Source organism: Dromaius novaehollandiae, chromosome 3 (genome assembly GCF_036370855.1).
Source record: "Dromaius novaehollandiae isolate bDroNov1 chromosome 3, bDroNov1.hap1, whole genome shotgun sequence".
Lineage (NCBI taxonomy): Eukaryota > Metazoa > Chordata > Aves > Casuariiformes > Dromaiidae > Dromaius > Dromaius novaehollandiae.
Window position 1 is genome coordinate 2034424 of NC_088100.1, and position 27326 is coordinate 2061749.

A 27326-nucleotide genomic window follows, 5' to 3' on the forward strand; every position below is an offset into this window, starting at 1 on the left:
CGGCAAAGAGCAAACACAGGAAGGACGGGGGGAAGGAGGTCCCGCAAAGGCTCGTGCTTGTAGAGCGACTTGTAGCGCACGAGGAGGTGTTTCAAGGGCAACCCTCTGCGGCTGCTCGAGTTTGCAGGCAGCGTAATGAGAAGTTCAATACTATTTGATTTATTCTATTAAGATGCTGCATTTCCAGTCCTGCTTTGGAAGGAAATTAAGCACCCTATCGGCGTAGAGGGCTTTTGGGAAAAGACGTGGTGACTTCATCGCAAAGAGGACGCTCCCAAGGTTGGCAGGCCTACGGGGAAGACGAGGTGCCCCTCCGCCGGCAGCAGGCTCCCGTGCCCCGGGCTCACCGGCTCCTCAGACCTCTGCACGCCCTTCTGCACGTTTGTCTCCACCCCTTGCCTAAGCCCAATGTCATCTCCTTACAAAACAGAGGTGCTGAATTAAAATTTCTCCTGGGGGAGAAGGAAGGTCCTTTCCAGAGACGGTGAAAGCCCCCACCCGGCATCGTGGGATGAAGCAATGCAACCGGGGTCAACAGGAGCATCACCGCTCAGGCCCCGTATCTCGCACTGTATGACCTCCCTCTATGATCCAATGCCTTATTTTTCCCAACAAATACAGATTACGAAGGGTTTTCTTGTAGTGAAGGAAACTGAGACATTTTAAATGGCAGGATGTTGGTGTAACACACAACACAGATGTGTTGAGGATCAGTTTGGGTTTGATATCCACACAGGGGACCACGAGGAGGGAAACATGGAAAGCCATTGCCAGAGAGCACCAGAGGGTCTTGTAGGACTGTTAGAGCTTGGAGACCACCAGATCCTCAGCCGGATCGGCTCACTGGCACAAAGAGCAGATACACAAAGAGTATTTAGGCTTCAGCCTTGTCATCCTGCATCTCCACTGTCTCCGCAATCTCCATCTACTCCCTCTCCACCGTCTCCACAATCTCCTTCTACTTCATCTCCACAATCTCCACCTACTCCACTGTCCTCCAACCTCCATCTACTCCGTCTCCACCATCTCCACAATCTCCATCTACTCCCTCTCCACCGTCTCCACAATCTCCATCTACTCCCTCTCCACCATCTCTCCGGTCTCTACCGTCCTCCATCTCCACCTCCGTCTCCAAAGTGCCCCAGCCTGGAGGTGGCATGTCCATGAGCATCAGTCTGGGCCCTACTAAAGCAGCAAGCCCATGACAAGTCTGTTATTTAGCGGGACGTTTGGAGCTGTTTTCCCTTTGCTAAGCTCCTCACCGCCCAGCTTACTTCAGCAGCCTTTTCTTCTCATTCCCCGCCGAGGGCCGGGGCTCCCACGCAGCTGAGGGCCCGAAAGCAGCACTCCCCAACCCACACGACTCCCAATCTCCAAACTTCTGCGGGACAGACGAACGCTGAAGAATTAACTGTCTGGCCCCTTCCTCTGCTGCATTTATTGCTGTCTTGGCAGATGAATTTCAGGTTGCTGCCACAGCCGCAAACTGCTTGTTCTGCCAACTGTACATTACTAACATTGGAAGGGGTCCAAACCTAGGAATCTTTTCTAAAAGCATTTGCTTCATACTTTAAATAGCAGCCCAGCGCGCAGGGGGAGGGGAGAGAGGGCTTCGCTGCTGCATGCGAGGCATTTACAAGCTTTCTGCTCGCCTTCTGGCTCCTCCGCTGTTTTGCGGGTTAAAAAATGAGGAGGGCTTGCAGCGAGAGGTGCCCAAGTGGAAACGGAGGTGCGAGCAGAGCTGGGAAGACGGGACCTCGAGAGCTTCAAGAGGGGCAGGAGGCTCCGCGGAGGAGGACGGGGCGGCACGCGGTCCCTCCCTCCGCCTGCCCCACACCAGGCCCTCCTGGTCTTCAAGCCCTGCTGGAGGTTACAACCCTTCAGCAACAAAAAACACCACCTCGGTAGTTAGCAAACATTAATTCGTTCTGCGGTGGAGAAACAAAGAGGAGGAGAAGCAGGAAGGACACGGGGAGGGAAACACTTCTCCGCACAGCATCTGATGTAAGCACTAGTACAGAAAATTGTCTTTGCCCGCAGTACAAGTGTTCTGATGTTTAGACATATTTCTCCTACCTCCGCATGTAAAATCTGCTGCAGAGCATTGCTAAGAACCACGATAGGTGAAGTTTCCTTTCTTCCGTAATGTGGTGCAGCACTAGATAAGCCGGTAATACAGAGCAAAGCTCAAGGAACAATATTTTTAAGTAGTGCTTGTCCTAGTTAATGTTCAGCCCTGCTGTGCAATGTCAAGAAAACTAATGAATACTGAAGTGGCGGTAAGCAAGAACCTCAGAAGTACTTACCCACTACGAAATTCCTTTCAGAATCCAGCCATAACGTGAATGAAATCTAAAAACAGCCTCCCCGGTTCTGCAGGAAGGCCGCGTAGCTAGGCAGCACACGCAACAGGAGGCGAATGCTTTGCAACCATTTCTGCGTCCTCCAAGGAGCCTACGCTCCACAACTCAGTGCCGAAAGCAACACCGAAGTAGGAGGACCCATGCCAATGTCTCCTGCACATACGGCCCAAGACTGTGACCTCCTTGAAGGACCAAACAAGGCTGAACCCACCCGAGTGCCTGCACACACATACCCATGTCCCAGCTACAGGGCTCATGAGAACTCCAGCACCTGCCATCAGGCAACGCCGCCACGCTCAGAGCGGGCAGCAGGAGTTTTGGCAAAGGAAACGCTTGACTGATGGAGCTCGCCTAGCACTAATACTAAATGCTCGGCGGTCACCTTGGGCAAAAAGGACAAAACACTCGTGCATCTGAGGTGGCCACCCCTTCGCTGAGAAGCTGCAGAGCAAGCTGCTGCGACTCCGAGGGACCAGCCCGGGCTGCGAGGACTCCAACAAATCCCAGGCTCGGACACGTACACCCCCTCACCCGGCTCAGCCGTCTTCTCGTGCGCCTTGCTCAAGCCCTTTGGACTTGCATACTTCAGCCTATGAGTTGACACTCGGGGTGAATTTTAACCTTTATATGGCTTCTCAAGCATCGCTCTATGTTTACTGCCTACAGTGCCCACATCCACCAGCACTACATGGATTAATGCCCCTCTAATCTACTTTGTTGGCAGGAAAACAGACCTGACAAGGGTAAATGGTTCTTCACGAAATCTTGCACAGCGTGGCAGAGCTGTCCGTCATTCATCTTACCCAACCATAAAATGGGCTGTCGGTACACGTACCAGTTAACAGCAGTGATATTACTGCTGATAACTACTTAATGGGCCTGATCCTGAAGGCTTCAAAGGCACTTCTGTGTATTTGCATCTACGGAATAATTTCAGGATGACACACAAACACCGTAACGTGCCACATTACAGCGCGCTTGTGCCACGGGACAGACAGCACCAGAGACCCAGGTGCCGTTTCCAACAGCCCAGGCATCAGGAGCAAAGTCACCTTTTTACATTAATGCTTTAATAAAAGCAGGAGACGGGGAAACTGTAACAACTGGAACTGCCTCTAAGCCATGATTATTCATTGCAATTTAGTGCCTGAAACTACCAGGAGAATATTCGCACTCTAAAGCTTTCAGACAATGAAAGTCAAGAGGCTGCAGCTTTACCTTGTTCCAACCTCTTCATCTGCTGGATCTGATCAACCGTCTTCTTCAGGATCTTGCATTTGTCGGGTTTGACACTCAGAGTGTCAATGTCCCCAATGTTTGCAGACAGCAGCTCCGCCAGCTCCTCTAAATATTTGTTCTCCTGTTCCCGCCGCCGCTTTTCATTGCTGCCACAGACAAAAAAAAAGGAAAATAAAAAGTCATGTTAATGATTTTCCCCTTGCTCAGTCCATCCCCACCTATACACTGTTCAAGTACCTAAAAACACAAGTCCTGGCTAGAGCCACAACTGCGCTGTCATCTGAACTCCTCCAAATTACTGGGGAGTTGCTTCAGGCTTTTGTCTATTTTCATGCACATAAAAAGAATTGAAATTAATACCAAGGAAGATGCATACGGCTAGCCAGATCCTCCCGTATTCCCTTAACAAAAACAGAGCTGTAACGCCCCGTCTTCCTCTCAAAAATAGTTGTAAATCCGTATGACCTCGTACTTTCCCAAAGCCAGCATTCCAGCTGTCACGACACTAAATCCTGAATTCACACGGAAAGGCTAACAGCGTCTACTGGAGTCCACCAAAGTGACTCTGAATCAACAGTGACAAGGGTAAGATGAAAAACATTCAGGAGGTCAACTTTTTCCCAGCAAAAGCAGCTTTTCTTTCCGCTCCAAGTCAATGCAGAAGGCCCAACCCTCTTCCAGCAACTCTTTCAAAATTCTGAGACTTGCCTACAAATTATTTATGTGCTATAACACGGCTATCATTAAAGCCGCTCTGGACACTACAACATACTCCTTTGCCAAAGGTAAGGCATCAAAAGCACCAAAAAAACCCTGCTTGTGCAGATGAGAGAGGCAAATGTATACATTTTCCCTAACACGCCTTCCACTATAGCAGCTACTGGATGAAATGAGAACAGCTCAAAATGTCCACAAATGTACAGGTCACTGAATGTGCAACGCATTTTTATTGATTTTTTTCCCCCAATAAGTCACATCATTTTCTTGCAGCCTCTGCAGGACACCCAACCCACTTTTTTTATAAAGCCCTGCCTAAAAATGCCTAAAATTTACCAGACACCGGGAAGCCGATGAGGTGCACATGGTGCAATGAGACGGCTTTGCCCTCAAATAGGCCAGAACTCTGCAAGCGAATCCGACCAGAGCTTCCAAGGTCCTCCAGACCCCTAACGCTCCCCGGGAAGAGACGTGCAAGAGGAAGGGAATATGCTGCACTCTGCACGAGCTCTGCAAGTAGGCTACACCAGCGGTTCTTTATTCTTGCTTAATTCCAGCTTAATATCTAGGCCTGGAAGGAGTGCATCACTTCTTGGGCATTTTATAGCATGCAAATATCTAATGAGTGGAGAGACTCCTCGGTGGACACGCATCTTGCTGAGTGTTTCATTGCCTCACTCAGGCAGGCTTCATTAAATCAAATTTCACCCTGCTCCAACACCTCATTTCTCCTCTTTCTCAGTTTCTCCATCCAGGTGTGACTGGCCAGAGAGGCAAGAGAAAGGCCAGCCACTTGCTTGGCACGGTGGGTCAGCAGAATCCAAAAATGAAATAAAATTGGCCACCAGAAAACCTAGCTGCCAGGTACGGAGAACATAAGCTGGGTTTCTGCTCGGGCCACCAATGGTTTATGGTGAGCTGAGGACTCTGGTGGCAGGTTGGATTTGCAACTTGTGCAAAATTGCTGGGTCTGGGCAGGGACCTCAGCCGCTTTCGCATGGGTACGGGGGAAATCAGAAGGAAAAATCAGCAGGAAAGGCGTGCTTTTGGAAGCGACCCATTTTCACCACGGAAAGCGCTAACCTGTACCCAATTACGCTGCCTCTAGGGACCTCGTGCACTCGGCAGCAACGGGATTATACGGGAAAGAAAGAAATCTATCCGAAAAGTGCCACCTTCCCCCTCCCATCGGCGTCTCAAACGATGTGCTCCCATTAGCACCCCGTAACCGCCCAAAAGAACATGCGCTAAAGAGGCCAGTGACTTATTTTCTCGCTAAATTACCAAAAAGAGACGGGAGGCGAGATGCCAAAGAAATAAGAATTTATAAACTAAGTGCTAGAAGGGAATTAAAAAAGAACCGTGAGCGAACCGATTGCAAAAGCAAAGCGGTCCCACCACGGGAGGCATCCGCGCAGCGACCTGGCCGCGGGCAGGCAAGCGCTCCGCCGAGGAGCCCAACGCGCGTTTGGGGTAAAGTCAAGCTAATTCCCAGCTCTCTTCGCGAATCAGAAAGAATTAGCAGAGGGGGGAGAAAAAAAAAAATCCCTCTGTTGTGGGTGAGCTCATTTCATGAAAAAACTTAATGTCGCTGTTGCTGTGGCAACTTTCAAATTGTAGGAGGGAGAATTGGCCAATTTTCCTTACATAAAAGCATCATGAGAATATTACAGCAGTGGGCTGTTCGCTATGACTCTGAAGGATCATCAAAAGCACTAGTTAAACCTTCCCGGTTTTGACAAAGGAGTTTCGGAGTTGGCTTCGCTCCGGACCACATCAGGAGCAGACTTTGGCCAGGACGTGGAGGAGGAAGAGGTCCGTCCCCACCACTGCGGGAGGCTGGGAGAGCGCGTTTGCCAAAGGAAGGCAAGGGCTTCTCCACCAAGTTTGGCTACCATTGTGCTTCAGCCCCTTCGTTTTGCATCTAGTGGCTACCTCTGCCTGCGAGTACTCGCATCGGCACTTCTAAAATACTTTTTGGGGCTTTGCACGTGTAAAGCGTTGCTGTGCGTGGGCAAGGAAGGACGTTTCCTTCATCCAGAAGCTTCTGAGGGTCTCTGCCCTGCTTGTCCCCTACCCTGGGCGCTTTGCAAGATTTCTGTCTGCAGCACGAAGCCATTTCAGGGCGCTTCGCGGTCAGGAAACAAAGCACAGGAGATCTTCTTTCCAAAGGCAGAGCAGGTCAAGCCAAGCCATGTGCACGCTCGGTTCTCTAGACGGCAGCTCCGTCAGGGAGAGGCTCCCGAGCCTGCCCTGCTCCACCAGGCACCGAGGCAGGGCCTCACCAGCTCCATCCTCGGGGACGAAGGCTGCCGAGCACGAGCACCTTCTGCCTCGCTCCCTGATGGGGACGACCCGGCCAGAAACAGTCAATATTTCACATGATTACTAAAGGCTTTGCTAGGAAGAAGACAACTGCAACAAGTGCTATGAAAATGGGCTCTACTATTATTACTTATTTTAATGGCACAGCTAAATCATGAGTTTGAGAGGCTTCGTAAAAAGGTATGGGAGCTCTATAGCTAATTCGCTGCACTAGAAGAGCGAAGTGACCACCGAGAACTGCAATAAATAGAAAATCTTAAGCAACCACTTAATGTCTCTATTAGCACATACTATCAGCACGCTGTAGCCTTTATACTTATTGTCTACAATGTCCAATAAACGCTATAATTAACAAAGAATACAACTGAAGCTTGCCTAACACATCAATATTCTGCAACCACAAGCTAAACAGCTTCCCATGCAGGAGACGCACCGAGTCAGCAGCGGCACTGTAAATTCACTCTTACTAATAGGCCGCGTCGCAACGGAGAGACCCAGATGATTCACAGAGTGCCAGCAGAAGCCTGCGAGCGGGAGATCACAGTCGTACTTATCTAGGACTTGTTATTCTAAACGTACCGGCAACGCAGCTAGGACTCGCAGGTTCAGTCGTAAGCAAGCAGCGCGTTTCTGCAGCGAGCTGAGTTTCAAAGCAGGCCGTGCTGCTCTCAGAAATGAAAGCATTTCAGGCACAAGTTGTTTCACCATTGTACCATGGAGCGGGAGGGTCTCCACGGGGGTTTCTGAATGTTACAGAAATGTGTATTTCTGAGAATCTGGCATGAAGAGGCAGAAGGCTCGGGATGAGCTGCAGAGCTCACCCCCCTGCCCTTGACAGAAGTATCTGTCCCAAATTTACTCTGAGAAAACTTTCTTGATGCTCCTCTGTGTGATCAAGCGCTGATTTACAAAATCAATACATTAACTTTGATAACAAGCCTCTAATCATCATTTGCCACCTCAAAACAAGCAGAGCAGATGGGGAGCTGTATTTCCATCATGTTCCATCTTCCACCACAGCCACTGATAAAAGCAAAGCGAAGTTCTGGTGGGAAGTGTGAACGTTTCTGAGTGGCTGAAACCCTGCTCCATCTGCTCGAGCAGACGGGACAGAACGATGCAGTCAGAATGACAAAGTAGCCGTGGCAGGGGAACGGCTTCAGCACGGCACACGTACCTCTGGGCCAGCGTATCACACGGCGAGCCTTTCCTCTTCCGCGAATCGGGGTTGGCAGGGTCCGTTGAACTGTCCCCAAGGCCACTCATGTTGACCTACTTTGCACCTGCAAACCAAAGAGAGCCAGAGTTAAGCACGAGCTTTCCGCAGCTCCCGAATGATTGATGCGCGCGCAGGCGTGCCAGAAAACGCACAGCGAGCGACCTTTGCAGCGGTAACTAATCCAACACGAGCCACCCTTACTGCTCAAGATCTTCTTCCAGAAGAGCTCATCAGAACCTAAGTGCTTGAATTTATGCCTCGTTGCAGCAGTTTATGAAGGAAATGGTGCAAGGAGAAGACAACAACTAATCACGCCACCCTCCTTTGGGTAGCTCTTGGGCACCCCGCTGCCATGCAAGCCCTTGCCACCGACACCCTAGTCCATGCCGAGGCAAACGAGAGGTCGAAGCTACAAGAAAAGGTCCAGCAGCTTCAGAGAGAGTATTAAACCATGAGGATTATAATACTGCAATATCCCACGTGCTAATGTTCCTGAATAATGAATTATATATTACTTTTTTCTTTAACTGAATAAAACTATGACATAGTCCCGATACTCCAGTAAGGATTTCTGCTGGATTCTTCATCTCGAGGTGTGTTATAGGGGTTTGGCCAACGACCACGATGCTTTCAGACCCAAGCTCAGACTTCCTTGCAATGCACGCCTGAGAGCCCTTGACCCACAAACCGTACCTCCTCCACCGCAAACCGTATCTCCTCCACCGCCTGTTTCTCCTAGGAACGGGTGCTCCTCAGACCAGGCAAGAACGCCCTAGCTGAAAGGCTGAGGGACCACCCCAAGCGATGCACTGCCGCACTCGCGTGTCCACAAACCACCCGATGCCCCAGTGCCCTAAGGGAAGTTGGATTTGTCCCTCACCTGACCAGCCTCAGGCGCCCAAAAGCAGAAAACCCACGTGGAAAACCCCCTCCCACCTCGTTCTCCGGGGTCAGGAGCCAGGCAGAGGGTGGCTCAGACGCCGTGACACCAGCTCTACGTTGCCAAGGGCTCATCCGCCGCCAGCAAATCCTCCGCCCCCCTGTAAATCCATTTCTGGCTGCTTGAAATGGCCTGAACGGGGCTAAGCATGTCACGCAACGGGGTCGAGGACTCATGCGACACGTGAAACCAAGAAGGTCGGACCTCCGAACAGAGAACGGCTACGCACGTGCACCGCTAAAGCAGTTCAGCGATTTTTCCAGTAAGCGCAGTGATGCAATCCTGCAAATCGCCACCCTCCAAACTCGTTATTTGCTTTAGGCTTTTTGGAAGGGTTTGTAATTTTGGAAGGATATGATACCTGGGGACCCCGGGCAAAAGCCAAGCCACGTGGGTGCAGGGAAAGGAGGGAACTCTGGAGCCGACGCACTGGCCATCACCAGGGAGCAGATCTTATTCCCCCCATTGCACATGTTTGAAACAAGGGACGATGCCAGAGCAAATATATAGGGGAAAAGCAACAAACTCTGTAAAAACGAGTGAAAAATTAGAAGTTTAACTTGCTGCCCCCCAAAATACCGAGCTGCAGTAACTGCTGTCGCTGGAACGGGCCCCGGTCTCGCGGCTCGGCAAGCGCGCTGCACCACGAAGCCTCGCGCAGGACCGGCAACACGGCAGGAGAGAGTGGCCAGCCCGGGAGGTGAATGAAGGACGGGATCCAGATCCATGTGATCCACACCAGATCCACGCCCTTGCTCCCCCAGGTCTTATTCTGCATTATTCTGTCCCATTCTCTAGCTCACGGCTCCAGTCCTGGTCCCTCCTGTTATCAGGACCCTGGTGAACCTCTGAATCCACTCCTGCAGGAGACAACTGGTCTTCAAAGAGACTGATCAAAAAAAAAAAAGAAGGATAGGAACGGATGACAAAAAGCAGCTTTTTTTGGTGGAGGCTAATGAATATACCAACAGCGACAAGAGCCTTGCTAACCCGGGACACAGAGGACCACGCGTTGGCCCACACCACTGCTCCAACAGGACCTTGAAGACCTTCGCATGAATGCAATTTCCATATTAAAAGAAAATAACAAAAAAAAAAAAGAGAAAAAGCGTATCAATTACTAAGGCTTAATGCTGATATTCTCAGAATAACATCTACAGATTTCCCACAGCTTGGCGAAGGCAGCCGTCGCTACCCCTAGCAGGCGCAAGTAGCCTGAATGATCTGCCCACAACCACGAACAGAAGACAACAGAACTAGCCACTCAATACCCAACGCTAACAGACTGCCCATTTCTAAAATACATTTCCACATTTTGGATGAATTTGACCCAGAAAATTGCTTAAAACATAATGCTGACATTATCAGAGAGATGCAGGACAACTCCAGCGTTGGAGAAGTCCACCACGTTGCAACTGTTCATCACGAAAACGCAACCCCTCTGTGCACGCACGGAGTCTCAGCTGGGGAGAGCCAGGAGCACACCGGGAACGTTGTACGGAGCCACCTACACCGCGCCAATCACAGCTTCATGGGTGGCTGAGCCGAACACTGGGGTCGTACCTGGAGGATTTTTTGGGGCTTTTGAACTTCTGCAGATGATGGAAGGAACAGTGAAACCACAACGGGGACACAGAAGCAGCAATGCATGAGAAGTAGCGAGTCGCCTGCTAATCCGCCGTATGCATCGTTAGGTTTGGGCTTTTCTTAAGCACCTTCTTTTTCTGACCTCATCCCTAACAAAAAAGGAGAGGGGCTCACAGTCCTGATTAGACATCGCTTTTTTGGCTGCTGAAGCTGTCAAAACCAAACGCCACGTCTGGTTTTGTGCAATGGTCCTAGCAGCGGGCAGAAAATCAGCATCCCCAGATGCCACGGCCCCAGCGCGGCCGGCACGGAGGTCTGCCTTCGACCCGCGTGGAGATGCCAACAGACGGACCCGCCGGCTCTGCGGCATCAAACCCCACCTCGAACAAGCCCAATCTTTCCCACTCTGTCATTACTATAATAATAGCTATATAATAATAGCCTGCCAGGATTGCTTCGCCCACCAAGCATTTCCTCGCGAGATGCTCTTCTGCGGTGGCCTCGTTTTTTCCAGGACAGTTTCAACGCTGCTTTCCAGCCAGAAGCACCGGAGCTCAGGGACTTTTTCCAGACTATCCTGCTTGGAAACATGGGAGATGCTGGCAGGGGACGGGCAGGGAGGTGGAGGAGCCAGCGCCCTGCCCAGCCGCTGCCCCGAGGGCTGCATCGGGCACGCTCCGGCTTTTTGGAAGCACCGCTCTCTCCAAACACACGCCAAGCAGCGGGACGGGAGGAAATTTGGCCAGGAGGCAGCAAAAGCGACAACATGCTGCTTAAAAATCTCACCACGCCCAGGGCTCCCACGGGGCCTCTCCAAATTGCAGGCAGGAGCCCCGGTCTTCGCTGAGGTCAAGATATCAACGCAACTATTTTTAGTTTTGCAATTGCTAATAACAAGAGTATGCTGCAAATAATTAACTAACGTGAAGCGCGCTGGCTCAAAGGAGCAGAAACGGATACGCACGAGAGCCGCCGTCCTCGCGCAGGCTTCCTGGCGGAGCTGCTCGTGCCTGCAACCCAGCAAGTGTCACCTGGCAGCCTTTACGGCCGAGATAAGGTACAGAGCCAAGCTACAAGAACCGTAACCTTCTTTCCCAGGAACTGATAAGAAAAGTGGGCTAATTTATACAGCCTCTGAAAGGAAAAAATAACATTAATTCCCCCGTAGTCGCAGAGCATTACACACTTAGTTTCATATTACGCTCGTGAATTACACTTTGCAATTACACAATTTTCTCTATGGGGAGAGAGGAGCGTTTGGCAGCACGTACAAATACATCGGGTTCTCATGTAGCACAAATTAAACTGCGGTAGAAGCACATGTGGCTTCATAAAAATTACTGTACGTCTGCCTCGGTTATGCAGTAACGCACAGGCAGCGATGGCACTGATGCAGCCGGAGCGTCGCGGAAAGCTCCTGCAGCAGAAAGGGCGCTCGGCCGGCGGCAGGGCTGGTTGCAGGAGCCTCGTCCACCAAGATCTGGAGCTTCCCTCGTGCTACAGCGATTGCGACGGCGTCGCAGGTATCAGACCTCCAGGAAAACCACATGCGAGGACGATCCCGGGTAAATGCCTTCAGTTGCTAAAACTGGAATCTCAGTTCTCCACCGGCCAAGCGGGAGCCACAACAGCACTGCTGGTGGGACTCCAGCAGCCCCATCATCCAGCAGCCCCATCATCCAGCAGCCCTTCTACCCTGGCTGGAGCCCCGGCCCCCGTGGACCGGCGGTGGCCAAGCAGGTCCCACAGCAGCCACACACAGGTCCCAAGCCCGGACTAAGGCTCCCTCCTTTCCAGGGACAGAATTAACAGGATTTCAGCTGTGTCGCGGCTCAGCGTCGAACAGCTCAGTCGCATCTACTTGTGCATGTTAACACAACGGCCGAGCCACTCAACAGCTTTTGAGCACAAAGCGTATATAGCCATCACTTATGCTGGAGCGATAGAGACTAAAATCGCTCTTTAAAACGCAGAAATTGATGCCCACCAACCCATCGCCACTCTGGGTCAACTTCTGCTGTAAGCCCTGCCAAGCCAGCGCTGTTTCCCGCTGGCTCCGTCCATGCAGGACACCCACCAGCACGCTGCAGAAGCATCTGAGAATAAACGGTACCAAAGCGGCCAGTAAATCTTTTGCTACCGACGTTGGGTCCAATGACATGCCCTCACTTGAAGCAAAGCAGTGGGGGGGATTTACCCACACGTTCGTGTCTTAGCGAGGTGCTTTAGCAAACTCAAGAGTCCTGGTGGACGAGCCAAGAGGGAAGACACCATATGCTGACTGCAGTATGAAAGACATCCATTAAGATGACCGGAAATGCCAAGGAGCTGAATTTGTTGGAGGGCTGGAGCCTCAGATCTAATGACTAATCTTGCAACCATGCTTTGAAGAAATCCGAAAGAGGGCTATTATACCAAAAAAGATTCCAGCCAGTCTTTCATCTTCTTCCCCTTTGTCTTTTTCTTCTGCTCTTTTTTAATTTTGTTTGCTCGCGTTTTTCCTTCTTTCACCACTTTGGACTACTTCTGCTTTCTCCTGCAGGTTCCCACCAGCAGCAGTCTTCTCAGGTGGTTCTGACACAAACCAGCAAAAATCGTGCAATGGGCCAAACAGCCTGCTGCTTCTCCTACCACCATCCGAGAGCTCTGTCTTTTCGTTCTCCATCTCTAGTCTGCTTCTCTTAAGCTCATCTAACGGCAAGAACGTGAGTCCTAACAAGAAGCAGGAACAACTTTCCTGAAGAAGAGTTACAATACCTGCTCCAACAGGACAAGTCTTCTGAAGACAGTCCTTCTTCTGCCATTGCATATAGGGTCCAAGCCAAACCGCAAGGCAGCTCCAACATGATGCCCCAAAAATTCCCGAGGCTCTTCACGCTTGTACGCAGGTACAGAAAGCCCCAGGCTGCAGGAACACTGTATTTCTCTGAGCACTCATGAAAAGGAAGAGAGCTGGAAGAAAACGTCTCAAGTGTCATTTTCCAAATGATGACATTTTTATCTGCTGGAGAGAAGTCTGCACTTACCAAAACAAAGCGCCGCACTATCAAACTTGTTTGAAAAAACTGCTGTGGGTTCACTGCAAAGAAATGAATCCATTTGAGTAGTTTGATGCTAAATTCCTGACTGGCACCTCCAGATCTAAAGACGTAGGCTCTGAGCTGGCTTCCTTGAGAAAAGTCGAGGTGGCTACAGCTAGGATAGCTAAGGTACCACAGAGCCAACCAAGATACAAAAGCGTGCATGCACACATACACATGTACAATAAAAGAATATATTTTTACCCTACTGATCACTACCCTTTTATGGGATTTTAACTGAAGTGCCTGATCTTTAATTATCTGCGGATAAACACACGAGGCGGGGATATCGTCTTCCTCTGGTTTAACCACTTGTGGTTGGTGTTGGTCATCACCAGGATTTTTTTTAAGTAGAAAAAATGCACACTTTTTTTCTTTTAAACCACAGATTTTCTTTTCTAAAGGCCTGACTGCTGAAGACAAAGCTTTAGAAAACCTTATGTTAAAGTTGGACGGCACCCTGCCTGCCTCAGTGTGGAGATACAGCAGCCATCTGCTTCCTCAAAGTCCTTAACCGCTGTCCACATTTGAGGTGCATCGCAAAAGGTCTGAGATCCGATTCTCCACCTGTTCTCTCCACCACCCCAAACAGGATCCGTTGATACTGCTGTGCACGCGTGCGCAAAGTCAGCTTTCCTCGCCTTCTCCAGCTATGAGCTGAGCAAAGCTTAGCAGTCCCAACACCTGAATCCATGCTCAGGTTAATTTTTTAGAGCAACATTTAGATCCGGTTCTGCCTAACTGCAACCATTGGCATTTGTCAGCCAAGCCCAGCAACATGCAGAGTATTTTGGTGGAGGCAGGAGGCTCTGAAGTTCCCTTCTCCCAGGCTTTCACAGAATGGCTGAGGTTGGCAGGACCTCCGGAGATCATGTAGTCCAACCCCCCTGATCAGGCAGGCTCACCTACAGCAGGTTGCCCAGGACCACGTCCAGGTGGCTTTCGAGTATCTCCAAGGATGGAGACTCCACAGCCTCTTTTACTCCTGTTGCCCACGTTAACTCTCCCCCGAGCCCTGAGTGGGGCTCCAGACGCCGAAGGCCGGGGTATCACCACCGTGCATCAAGCAGGCGCAGATGGAAGAGGTGAACGCGAGGCCCCAAGCTGCTCCCGAAGGCCAAGAGCCCCTGGGTGCAGCAGTGGCCAGAGGAGCTGAGAGGGCAAAAGGGCTGTAAAAACTAGCGTAGACAGCAGAATCGGGCTCCGCGGGCCAGCTCCCTAGGTGTACCTAGGAATACCACTCCCTAGGTGTTTAAACAAGTTATTAATTGCTGTTCTAAAAGGCATTTTTAGCCCAGTGCATTTAAAAGATTTCAGAAGATATAAACTTCTACTTCACTTCTTCAAACGCTCTTATCTACGCTGCCGGCAACAGCTCTGAGCATCCCTCTCCAGCGGTAGTGCAAGCGCAAGGTTTTGCTCACCAGTGTTTTATGACGGAGCATTAATTTACCCATGACCAAAGCAAACAATCCATCAGAGCAAGCGAGCGCTTCACCTTCACGATTAACGTCCCACCCTCACATAACTAACCGTATCAGCACAAGCTAAGTGCACTACTGCAGCTTTTTCAACAGGAGTAAAGCCATCAGTAAGCTAGAATCAAAACACACACTGAATTTGGTTTCTTTTCTATCAGAAATAAACATTTTGAAAGGATATAGAAGGAAATATATATGAAAAAAGCCCACAAAAACACAGCTTGAAGAATAAAACATTAACAGCCTCTTCAAAATGACGTCAAACTCTTATGAAACACGGAGATGTGGGCATAGCAATGCCTAGACAACTCAATTATTGGTGTTAGAGAAACGTTCTCGAGATGCAGACAGCTCTGTTCTCGTTATCGCGTACCGAAGTCGAAGCGATGCACTACAGACGAAGCTGCCGAACGTCTGCGTTTGATTTTCACAGATTTTCAAGCTCCTGAAGACCATTCATGACCACGCACCTTTCCTACCACAAGCTGGAGGACCTCAACCAGCATCAGAACCGCAACTTCTGACCGAGCCAGAGCAGATCGCACACGGTGACTGTGCTCCCAGCTATTTTTAGAAGGTGGGTTGACATGTGCTATCCTTCTCCTGCAAGGATGAAGGAAAGCCTCTATGCTGGATAGTACGTCACCTAATATTCTGCCGCCAAAGGGGATGAAGGCTGCTGTCATCTGGTGCTGACTCCACTACAAAGAACCACAGCTGCATCCTTTTTGTTCCTCCAGTGCGTGCAAGGGAGTGGGGGTTTGAAAACATGAAAAATAAGCCATGCTTCATGCTAGACCTTTCCATCGAGCAGATCATAACTCAGATACAAATGCTCTCTATATTACATTACAACTTCATTTTGCTTTTTGCGCAGTGAAGAGCTCGGCCCTTCCAGTCACTGAGACTGGTCTGAACACGAGCTCTTCTCTCATCATCCGGAAACGCTTCGCAGACCACGAACAAGGACCTGAAGAATCGCTACGCAGCATGAGAGAGGCAGCTAACGGTGTGTTCACAGGATATCGGCTAAGCCTTCTTGTATCTAATAACTTAATTAGGGATCAGAGAGCTATTGAAATTTGCATACAATACCAGATTTTAAAGAGATATAACCACCACTGAGAACAAAACCTGATTACGAAGCAACCCAGGGAGCTAAAAAAATACGAGCAGGAAATAAAATTGAAACTCAATCAAACACAATCCTAATCAATAGCCACAGGGGGGAATAAGCCAAGATGCATGAAGAAATGGCTCCTGCTGCAATTCACTGATTTGGGGTGGTTTTTTGACTATATTTAACAGGAGTCAGAACTAGCCATGATACCGAGCAAGATATTGGCTGCAAGCCCATGCAAAATACAGGCATGACATAGCAGCGTTCACGCCTATTTGAACAGGGTCAGCAGAGCATGGAGAATGAAGGGTTCAGGTTTTCGACAGCATCAGTAGCTATCTATGCATAATTAGCTAACCAAACAGAGAATTATGCACAGCCGAGATCACCTTCTCAACAGAAAGATATCAACAAGTGGTCATAAAAGAGCACCATAAACGGCAAAGTGATTAGAGGGATTTGTAAGGAAAAGATTAAAACAACAAAGTGTTGTTTGACCAAACTTCAGGGAAAAGGAGAAGCAACGCGAATTCAACGGGTCTGCGTTACGTACCACGCAGCGCTGGCCGGACTTGGCCTGCACAACACCTCCACGCACAAGCGGTCCGTACGCTGGGCTCGATGGATCTGCAAAGAGTGAGATTATTCAAACCGCGACAAACTGGGTTGCAGAATCTGGACCATGGAAAAGGTCAGATTGTCAAGGAGCTTCCCAAGGAGCATGGTGGAAGGGGCTTACGAATCATTGAAACTAACTGAGATCTCGCTTTGCAAAGAAGGATGAAGTAGACCAGCAAAAGGCTTATTTTTACTTTGTGAAAGCATCTGCAATTAGCTTGCTTCAGGAATCAATCAGCTCAACCTCGTCAGAAATGCAGATCTGTGCTGGAGTCCGGTGCTGCAGCATCCGACCGCGGGGCTCTGCGCCAGCCAGAGCCGCGTGCGGACCTGCTCCCCCGGGCCACCCGCTCCCACTATGCTCAGCTTACATCAAGCCCCAGCGTACCGCAATCTGCACCATGCTGAACCAGGCCCAGAGGACGAAGGCCGTGCTACCTTGCAACGCGAGCTGCCTCTCGGAGGGACGGTCACGCGGGGCGGGAGACCCTCGGCGGCAGGACGAGGTGCGCCGTAGCGAGACATGGAGATGCCGGAGCAGCCCCAGAGGAGCAGCTGCTTGCTGGTGCTCAGTGCAAATATTCTGGCATCTCTAAGTAGGCAGAGTGCAAAAAAAAGGGCTTTCTAGAAACCTCCCGAAGAGCAGCAAATGACAGCTAGGAAACCAGGAGATGGCTTGGGTTTGTTAATATATGTTCACAGTGCAGCAACACCGAGAGGTCCCAAGCGACAGAGCAGAACTTCTCCACCCAGGCAGGTACCACCGAACCGGTGGTGGAGCCCCAAGGAGCACGAACAGCAGCACTTAGACAGCAACCCTGGCACATGCGAGCTGGGAGCCCATCAGCAGTGGCACCAGGCCACAGCAAACCGCGAGCACGTCCGAGGTGCTCTCGCATGCGGGCAGCGAGGCCAGAGAGCGGCTGGTCCGCAAGAGCCCTCACGGCAAACGCTTTACTTCCACTGCTGAAGCTCCACGTTTAATTAAAAGCAGTCCTGATAATTAAGCTTCCGGCCAATCCCCTCGTCTGCAGCCCTGCGGGCTAAAGGCATCTTCGTGTCCTAAAGAGGCGAAATGGGCCAGGGGCATCGCGGTGCCTCGAGGGCTGGGGCCGAGCCGGACCGGCCGGTTCCCCGCAGCGCGCGGGAAGCCTCATGCCCGCGAAGGGCTTGTTGCAAGAAATGGCACCCTTGGAAACTATATATTTTTTAAAAACTTTAGCAAAAGCACCGTACGGGAGGACTTTTTAGCATTGCAATCCCAGGAGTACAATGCCAGCCTGCTCGGAAAGGGAGGAAGGAGCAAATATAATCACATCACTTGCCCTCTGAACAACCTTTGGATGCTCATGCTTTTTTTTTGCCAGGGAGAATAAGGAAAATCAAACTAATTAAGCGGCGAACATGCCCACCGTACGGAGTGCGAAGATTTTAACAGCCTGACGAGCTGCTGGGAAGCGCTCAGCTTTCAGCTTTGCTTTCGCGCTGTCATTTGGGGAGCAAGTGAGATGGTGCAAGAGCCGATTACTTTATTTTTTTCCTTTCTTTCTTCTCGAATGTTAATTCCGAGCAGCAACACAGGCACCGTGGAAACGGGCATTTCTGGAAACATTTCCGACGCCGTGAGCAGGCAGCTAGTGCACCTACCTGCTTTCAGGGGGATGAAGAAGAAAATCCAACCCTGCTTGTCACATTCACCTAAACGACCCCAGAAACATCTCCAAGGACACGCGGCAGAGATTTCACGTCCACCCAAAGCCGGACACGTTGGCCGCTGCCACGCGGAAGGAAAGGGCCCTCTGCCCGCCACGGCAAAGCCGGAGCGCCCTGCCGGCTCCCCTTCTGCTGCCCACATAACTCCTCGGAGAAGAACCACCTTCCTTAAAAGAAAGCCCTCGGAGGCACGTGCCACCTCCACCGCCTCGCCGGGAAACGCGTCCATGCGTAAAGGAGCTGCACCTGCACCATCCCCAACGCAACAGCGTGCATGGGCAACACCCAAAACTTCGTACAACCGCCAGCAGGCATGGGAACGTCGGAGCACCGGGAAGGGGCCTGTGTTTTCTGCTGGGACCGACGCGCTAGCACTGAAGCAACCTCTTCCCTGCTATTCTAGCTGGCAACGTCAGAGCAAACCCAAGTCCCAGCTGTGAGGAACGCTCCCGCTCCGACATGGAAGAGACCAAGATCTCCCTCCTCCATGAGGGTCTACGCCAGCCGGCACCCACGCACATCCTCCACCCAACGCACGGTCCTTTCTCTCCAACCCTGAGCACAGCACACGGCAACGACATCGGCTATCGGCCACCACCCAAGCGACCTCTCCAAATATCGGAACTGAAGGCCACACCACGTGCTCCAGCCTGACCAGCCATGTTTGCCTTCCTTCCCATGCCCTGCCATGACCCGAGGAGGAATTCCGGGAAGTCGCAGACATGCGCGGCGCTCCATAAATGCCATGAGTTTCTTCTCCACAGTGCTTGATGACAACTAGCACAAGGCAGAAAGAGTTAAGTCCCTCCCTCTCTTACTGGAGGTGTCACTTGCAAACCAAGGACCAGGGGACTCTCAAAACTGCAGAGAACTGTAAATGTTGGGACCGGTGTGAACAGAGGAGGAAGGGGGAGGTCGAGGGTGGAAGCACCAGAAGGAAGAAATGGCAGAAGGGGGGCTAAAAAGCAGCAGGCATTGATGGTACCTTGATTAACAGTTCATCAAGGTCTCAGGACACATCTACAGTGGCGTTATCAGGAGACAGATCAGGAGGCAAAAGGGGGTGAGTAAATCCTGGCGAGCCACAGAGGTGGGACCGGGCGGACAGCCCAAGTGCGGTCAGCTCCTCCAAGGCCTGGAAGGGCACATCCAAAGCCAGCGCGTGGTCACCCACCTCGGAGAAGCCCAGGAGACCCGGGGAGGACTCGATGGCCGCCCTCTCCATCAACCTGGGATTGGGTTTATTTGAAACTAAAATCCCCTTGCACTGAGACTCGCTGCATTGCTGCTACAATGATTTCCCACAAAACTTGGTGGTCATCAACATTTCTCCCCCGTCACTGTTAAAACGAACACATACATAAGACTACTAAGGGCTGGGCAAGAGGTACCCAGCTAAAAATAAAGTAACGCTGGTTATTAGGTTATTAAAGAGAAATAGTTTCCTGACCATGCGAGCCTGAGATTTGGGGGGCCTGATTTCAGGTCCCAGCTCTTCTCAACCGTCTTGGCACGTTATCATCTCCCTGTACCACCTTCAACACCGATCTGCCCTCTCCAAGGCCCAGCATACTCCCTGCGACTCTGTCTCACAAGATTTTCATGAAAAAGAGGTTCTTTTAGTGCAGCGGTGCCCCTTTCGATTAAAGAGCTACATGTATAACTGAGCAGAAAGGGATAACAAAAGGACTCCGCAAACACGGGCAGCAATGCAGGGCCGAGGAGCAGCATCGTGAGACCAAACACTCGGACATTATTCTTGTGCTGTTTGGCGTTGAGCTGATGTCACCAGGGACAAAACGACTACTGAAAAGGGAGGCAGCGAGGTTTGGAAATGGCAATTTTCTGTTGCCACTCCAGAGAGGTGGAGCAGGGCTTCTGGCAAGAATTTATGCAGCTTTTTAAAGGTTTACAGGTTGCATAAACTCTAAGCAATGTTCTCCATCAATCCAGCCCGTTACGACGATGTACATCAAAACCCAATGCAGTGTTGATGTAGGATTTACCATGGAAAGCAGTAAAATACCTTCCCCCACGCAGCGTGCTGGAGGCAGCGACTGCATTTTCATTCCTCCTGCGTATTCCAGCGCCGCCGGAGCGGAGGGTGCTGCCACACGCAGGCGGATACGCGCCCGGAGCCGGCGAGGACGCGCACGGGGCCGGGGTGTGCATCCAGGCGTCCTGCACAGCCGGAGTTCAGGTGACTCCAATCTCGCGGCGTAGGCAAACACTAAAAGCAGCAGCGCTGCATCTAGCAGGGCGCTTGGTGTATACCGAGACCTGCTGCACGCCCAGCCCGGGTCTCCCACCAGCCGTTTCTGTGTCGGTAAAGTCTCCTTCCCGCGTTGACCTAGGTGGGATTTCATATTCGGACTGGCTGGGCTTGCACAGGACAGCACACAGGTTGTCCACACTTTCACCTAGGCTAACAGCAGACAAATCCTCCAGCAACCGCCTGCACAACCCGCTCTGCCCGTAGGTCCCGGGTCACCACCCAGCCCTTCTCCACCGTTTCTCCCGTAGCAGAGATTAGACCGTTTCGGCAAACGAGCTGTACATCTACCGCATTAATTACGTTCTCAAATCTGTCTCCACAGCTCTTTCAAAACCTATCAAAGCCTTTACGGAGCGAAGCGATTCGAGCACAAAGCAGCGCTCGCAACCCATTTGCACAGGAATCCAAAGCAACTTCTACCCAGGGGAAGAGTTTCTCCAAATTGTGCAATGCTATAGAGAACCCAGTCCCCCCCCCGCCTTATACATGTGAAATCATTAACTTCATCTGCCGCTTTTACTTCTCCCATCAATGATTAACGTACATTAAGCAATCAGCATTTTTTCTTTTAACGAGGAACACGCTCGCTCTCTCTCTCTCTCTTTTAAAACTAATGTCCTTACTTCTGCAAGTCGCGGCGAGGATTCCTGCCAGATTTAGCCAGCTCAAACATTTACACATTGATTTTCAAGGTCACTGCTGAAATATGTAATTTCCTACTTAGCACGTTATCCCGAAAGCGCACGGCGTTGCTAGACCCCGGCAGAGGTGCACGCGAAGGCGCAGGGCAGGGAGAGGTCCTGTAAGTTCAATCAATAAAAGAAACAGGAGGTAAAACGCTCCGGGAAAGGCAGCGTTGGAAAAACGTATGTGTGATTTGTTAGCTGGACCCGGGGTTTTTTTGCACTGTTAGGTGTAGCCCGGAAAAAGGGGCAGCAAAGGCTTCCCCCCCGCCGCAGGATCCCCGCGCGCGGCGCGGCTCGGCTCTGCCCCAGGGTCTCCGCGCGGAGCCGGCGCCGCAAATTCGGCAAAATCCACCCCTTCTCCTTACCTGCGAGCCTCCCCCGGCGGCGAAGCGCTGCCCCGGGGCCGCTACCCCGCTGCCGGGCAGCCGCCGCTCGCCCGCTCGCGCCCCGCGCTGCCCGGTGCTGCCATGTCGCCCGCGGCCCCGCTCGCTTCCCGCGCCGAGCGCGCGGAGCCAGGCGGGCGCAGCGTGCCAGCCGCTGCAGGGGAGGGAGCGAGAGGGAGAGAGGAGGGAGGGAAAAGGAGGGGAAAAAAAAAAAAAAAGAAAGACAGAGGAAGCGATGGTTGCAGCTTGCCGTGATTAAAACCAGGGCTCGGCGAGGCTGGCGCGCAGAAAGGGCGAACGAAATCTCCCGCACGCCGAAGCGCGGTGCCCCATCGCCCGCGTCGCGCTTCGGGGTGCGGACGCGAGGCAGCTTTTCCGTCCGCGCAGCCGGGTCGCCCTCTGGCTCCGCGGCGAAGGGATTTTGATCAGAATCCAGAAAACTCCCGTTTTGCTCTCACCGTGGTATCTGGGCATCTGATCTATGGGCTCCCAGGAGAAGGTTCCTCCTCTGCTGCCCCCGTTGCCCATCGCCGGTGGAGGAAGACCAGGGTCCCAGTTCTCTCCATCAAACCCAAAGGTGAATCACTGCCACACCAGGACTTGCGCCCCACAGCTACGGACATCAACGGACGGAAGGAGAAAGAACTAAAAAAGCCACGGAGGAAGGAAGCCTTAGCCAGAAATTGAGAATAAGCATGTCAGGAAGATGGAGAGTTATGGAAGTGCTGCTCCAGGAGGAGTCGGCAAACGCTCGAGCCCACCTTGGCAGTGCTGTATCCAGGAGCACAAAACCCAAATGAAGGGAATGATGAGAAGGGGTGGAGGAAAAGCGCTGGAGGTAGATGTGGAAGCAAGTCTTGGAGAACCAAAGAGCGATATAGCTATGATTACGGCATAAGAACAGTGCCCAGGTGGTATTTGTTGTTGAGGATGTTGTTGTGTGCATTGCAAGACCTTCAAGGAGACAAAGCATGACAAAACGCCAGAGGACGTGGAGTAATAACGTTGAGGCATAATATAAATAAATACAAAATTATCAGGTACTGCAGCTACAAACAATGGCCCAAGGGCCTGATCCGGAGACCTTACACGCTATAACTGCTCAAAGATAGCCCAAGGGCAACGGAGCAAAATGGAAACTTGAGTGCGACTCTAACAAAAATCCAACATCCACATGAAGACCCTATTTCCTCCGCATCTGTGGAACAGCAGCACTAACGAGTAAACCCAAATCACTGTTTCTGACTGAACTGTTTCAAAGCACGGCTCTTTTTTGAGGGGATACCTCCAGCTTTGTGCTTTCTGTAGTCATGGAACCTCTTCTGATCCTGCTCAACTCTTGTGCTGCATTTCCTGGAAAATACCGTTTCCACAGTGGAATTGATAAGTGCATAATATAACTCCAAAAAAAAAAAAAAAAAAAAGAGAGAGAAATATGGTACGTTTCAAGAGTCTACCAACAAATTCCACCCCTTCAGCTGTTCAATCTTTTTTATGGCGACTTCAGCAGGAAAAATACCCTTGCTGGAATGGCCCGGCTCCAGCAATGAATTTGATTACAGCTGCTGCGTTAAATGAATGATTAATAGATGGCTTTGTCACGGCAGCATCTGCCTCGCCAGCAGCAGAGCCCTTCGCGACAACGCGGGTGCCAATCTGGGCGTACCCAAATTCCCGCTCCGGTATCCAGCGTTCCCACCGCCCCACGCGCCCTCAGCAAGGAAAGCGATCTTGCACTTGGCCTCCCCATATTCCTGCAAGGTGGTGAAAGCTGGATGCACCCCACAGCCAAAGCATTTCACCGGCATTTCAGTGATCCCTGTCTCTGTTAAGCGCAGCGATTCACGTTTTTTCAAGGAAAAGAGTCAGACGGGAAGAAACTAATGCAAGATCACCATAAAAGGGGAAATAAACCCTGTAAAACTAGATCTCCCCATGCAGAGTTAAAGACGACACAAGCTCTAGACTGCAAAGGCGAATTTGCAGGAGCTGCGGAAGGGTTGCAAGGAGCCCAAGTTTCATTTTCTTGCTCGTCCTCCTGAGCATGGTGATTAATTATGAAGCCTGCAGAAAACAAGAGCGCGGAGGGAAGCGAATTCCCTGCCGGCAGCCCTGTGCTCCCGCGCGCTCCTGCCACCGATCCATCACCCCTACCGCTGGCAAACCCGAGACGAAGGCTACCCACCGCCCCCAGCACGACTCACACCTCCAGCTCCAAAAACGGCCAACGAGCTGGTAACTATACCTGACCTTCAGCCATTCCCACCAAGACGACTCTGCAAACACAGACTGACCTACTTAAAAATACCTTTTTTTTGCAAGAGACTTGCTCATCGGCACTGGAAACTGAGAACCTTTCTGCATTAACAAAAAAAATCACCGTGCGGCAATGCAGCGATGCCGTCGGATCGCCCGCGGGGCTCGCAGCGACGCACCTCGCGTCGGCCCTCCGTTGACGTGCGTAGGCAAACACTTGCTCTTCCACTGTTTTCTCCCAAATCGAGCACGGGTTTTGCGCTCCCAACAGTTTATCTAGGGGAAATCACATCCAGCTCACTGTAAATTTTAACTTTAACGATCTTTCCACCCTCTAAACCCATGGGCACTACTGAAATTACGGAAAGCCCACCACGAAGCACTGCTCCATAGCATGACAACCTTGGCAGGTTATCAAACCTCCAGCTCAAGAAGAGGTTTTTGGGAAAAGAAATTAATAAAAAAGAAGTCAAAGCTGCTCTTCTGTCAAATATTCCTACAGGCTGGTTAGGTAGCTGGCATACTCAGAATGGAGATTTAGCTTTCTTTGACATTTACTTTTAAGATTGTCATTGAGAGAAACCGCAGTGTATGCAACCCCAAACAAACCACAGCTCTGGCTCTCCTGCTCATTTCAACAGCAACAGCACCGAGCGCATCTCACCAAGCCCTACCGGGGGCCCAGCGAGGTCAACGGCACGAGCACAGGGCAGAGCAGTCTTTGCCCAAAGCTCTTAAAAAACGAAGCTCAAGCAACACTTAGATCCGAGACACCAGTGAAGAAGCACAGACCGCCGGCGTGATGCTTCTGCACGTCTAGGATGCAGGCGTGAGATGGCGCGGTCCAGCTGTTACCATCTGCAGACATCACAAATTCGAGGTTTCATAATAACGGGTAAAGCATTTTTGAGTCCCTTCAAAACACTCTGAGCCTGACCTTGCACGGCTTTGGGCAACGGCATGTAACGATTGGAAGACACCAACAAATCTGAGTTCTCCCCGGCCAGCAGTGGCAAGCTTTCCCGGTTTGAGTGAGTCCTAGAAAGCGAACAAGTAGCATGCACACATTTTGAGTAAGTCGAAGTATGGTACATGTTGTGTGATGCTAGAAGTGGCAGCTGATAACACAGGCAGGACATTAAAAAAACAGAAAAAAAAAAAAGGGGAGAGAGAGAGAGAGAGGGAAGCCATTTGCCACGCACCTTTAAAAGCCACTCTGACGAAGAGCATCCTGAAAGCTGTCTTTTCAGGTTACGGAGGGAAAACGAGGTTTCGTTTACCCGGACGCGGACCACTTTGCAGCAAGTAGACGTCCCTGCGAGGAGACCTTCAAGGATGACCATGATTTTGGTGGCGAATGAGGGAAGGGAGAACGTCCTTCAGCATTTAGACTGCCCGAATAAACTCTCGGCTTGACCTAACTCGGGCGAGGACTCCCGGAAAAGCTTGCACAAGCCTTTATTGACACAGGGAGCTGACCTAGCAACGCCATAGATCAGCTCAGACTCACAGACACCTCCAGAGCCACCGCTTCACGCGTTAGGCTTTCCATGCGAAAGCCACCCATCACCCTGCGCTGACCACCAACCTTCTCATTACACCCACACCAAACCCGACATTAGCAAGAAAGCAGACTCGGAGCAGAAGTCTGCATTTAACCCCAAGTGCTTTATAGATAAAAAAAAAAAAATAAAATCAGGCCATTCCACTTCACCAGCCACCGCAGACACTGATAGTCCTCCTGACTCCACACCCTCGCCCTTCGCTCAGGCAAAATCCCTTCTCTAATCTACTCGTTATTTATGGGACAAACATTGGCCCGAACCGCTCCAGCACGTGGGCGCAGCGCTTTGCCAAGGCCGGGCGGTCGCAGTAAGGACCCCGGCACGCAGCACCGGAGAGGCTGCCGTCCTCTCCATACGGAGCATCCCAGGTGAGCAGCTCAATGGAAGAGCAGGAACAAAACAGCCTTGTTTTATTTCAGAGAAACAAAACAAAAGCAAGATGCACCCGTAAGGCTGAAGCCAGCAAATTCAGCGTGTCCCAGCCCGGCGTTCTCCCATCTCTTAAAAAAGCTGTAAGAAACCAAGAAGTTTGCTGGGCTCTTATTTCTGTTCCTGCATCTGGGAAACGAAGCTGGTGGTAAACATCTAGTTGAAGCAATTGTCAGCGCTCAATGTTTCTATTTACCCTGGTCCAAAAGAGCGAACTTTCAATAAGAACTGGACTTAATTAAGCGTGTCGCGTTCTCCGGGGCACGCCTGCGAGCGGGACGCGCTTCCCAGCCCGTGCAAAGCCACCCCTGCCCGTGCAAAGCCACCTCCGCGAGCCCACGCTGCCTCCCAGGAGGGGACGACCAGGAGGGACGACCTCCTAACCAGGAGGACAAGGGTGGTGTCTGCACTGGCAGCACCCTGTCCTGTCCCATCTGGCTCCCCTGTGCGGGGGCACGTGACAATGGGGCAAAGCCGTGGACTGCGCTTAGATGTCGCATCAGCACGGCTTGTGTAGGCAGCTCTCAAGCTACCAGCCAGAAGGTCCTCTCGTGCCCTCCACCGACAGGTGGGTCTCCAAGACATCCCTGCCATCCGCGGCCCCAACGTTGCAGGACATCACCCATAAACGTGGAAATGAGGTTAGTAGCCAACAGGCTGGAGTGCATCTTCAGCACCAGCTTGGCCAGCAAACAAGTCACTCCCATCCCAACGTTGAACATGATTCCCAATGACAAAAGTCCACTCCGCCTTCCGTCCACCCAAATTCCCACCCGCGTAGCTGCACGCTGCTCGGCACGCGGCCGCCCCGAGGTCTCACAGTCCTGCCTTGGAGAGGTCCCACTCTTCAGGGACGAAAGCCTGGAGTGAGCACCACGGCGCAGGTCAGCGCCGGATGCGGGGCACACCAAGCAGGCACATCTCGTGGTTTGCCAGCTGGTTTTGTAACGCAGCCTCGTGCCCCCTACGGACTACCCTGAACGGAAGCAGCTTCTCCCAATTTTGGGCTGGGTGTCAGCCAGGGCGTGCAGGAGTAAGAGGTCTCTTCTCTCCAGAGGACCATCTCAAAGCCGGGTGTGACACACCTAAACCCCATCTCATCCGCTCCATACTGCGCTGCAGGATAACCGCACACACATTTTACACATACGTATAATTTGCAATATAGTCTTGGCTAGAAAATACATCTCATGATGCAAAACCTTCGCTAGCTCCGGGTAAGGCAAGGGTGAATTTTGCTGTTGAAACTGAAACTCAGCCTGGAATTGCTAAGCGACAAAAACAAAAGATGTTCTCCCGAACGGATGGTGTGTGTTATAAACTCGGCAGT

The 27326-nt window shown here is 51.4% G+C and overlaps 1 protein-coding gene across 6 annotated transcripts in view; it reads right to left on the reverse strand.

The window, feature by feature from the left end:
- Positions 1-27326, reverse strand: part of NCOA1 (nuclear receptor coactivator 1) — a 139091-nt gene that overhangs the window by 34311 nt on the left and 77454 nt on the right. For 5 of the 6 annotated variants that reach the window (XM_064508235.1, XM_026101991.2, XM_026101990.2 and 2 more), the window contains exons 3-4: positions 7822-7927; positions 3582-3748 (exon numbers count right to left, since the gene is read on the reverse strand). In XM_064508235.1, the coding sequence (XP_064364305.1) occupies positions 3582-3748; positions 7822-7910 (256 nt within the window). In that variant the 5' untranslated portion in view covers positions 7911-7927. Of the gene's footprint in view, positions 1-3581; positions 3749-7821; positions 7928-21728; positions 21839-27326 lie in introns of those variants that run through there. The other variant, XM_026101993.2, reaches the window with a different exon arrangement.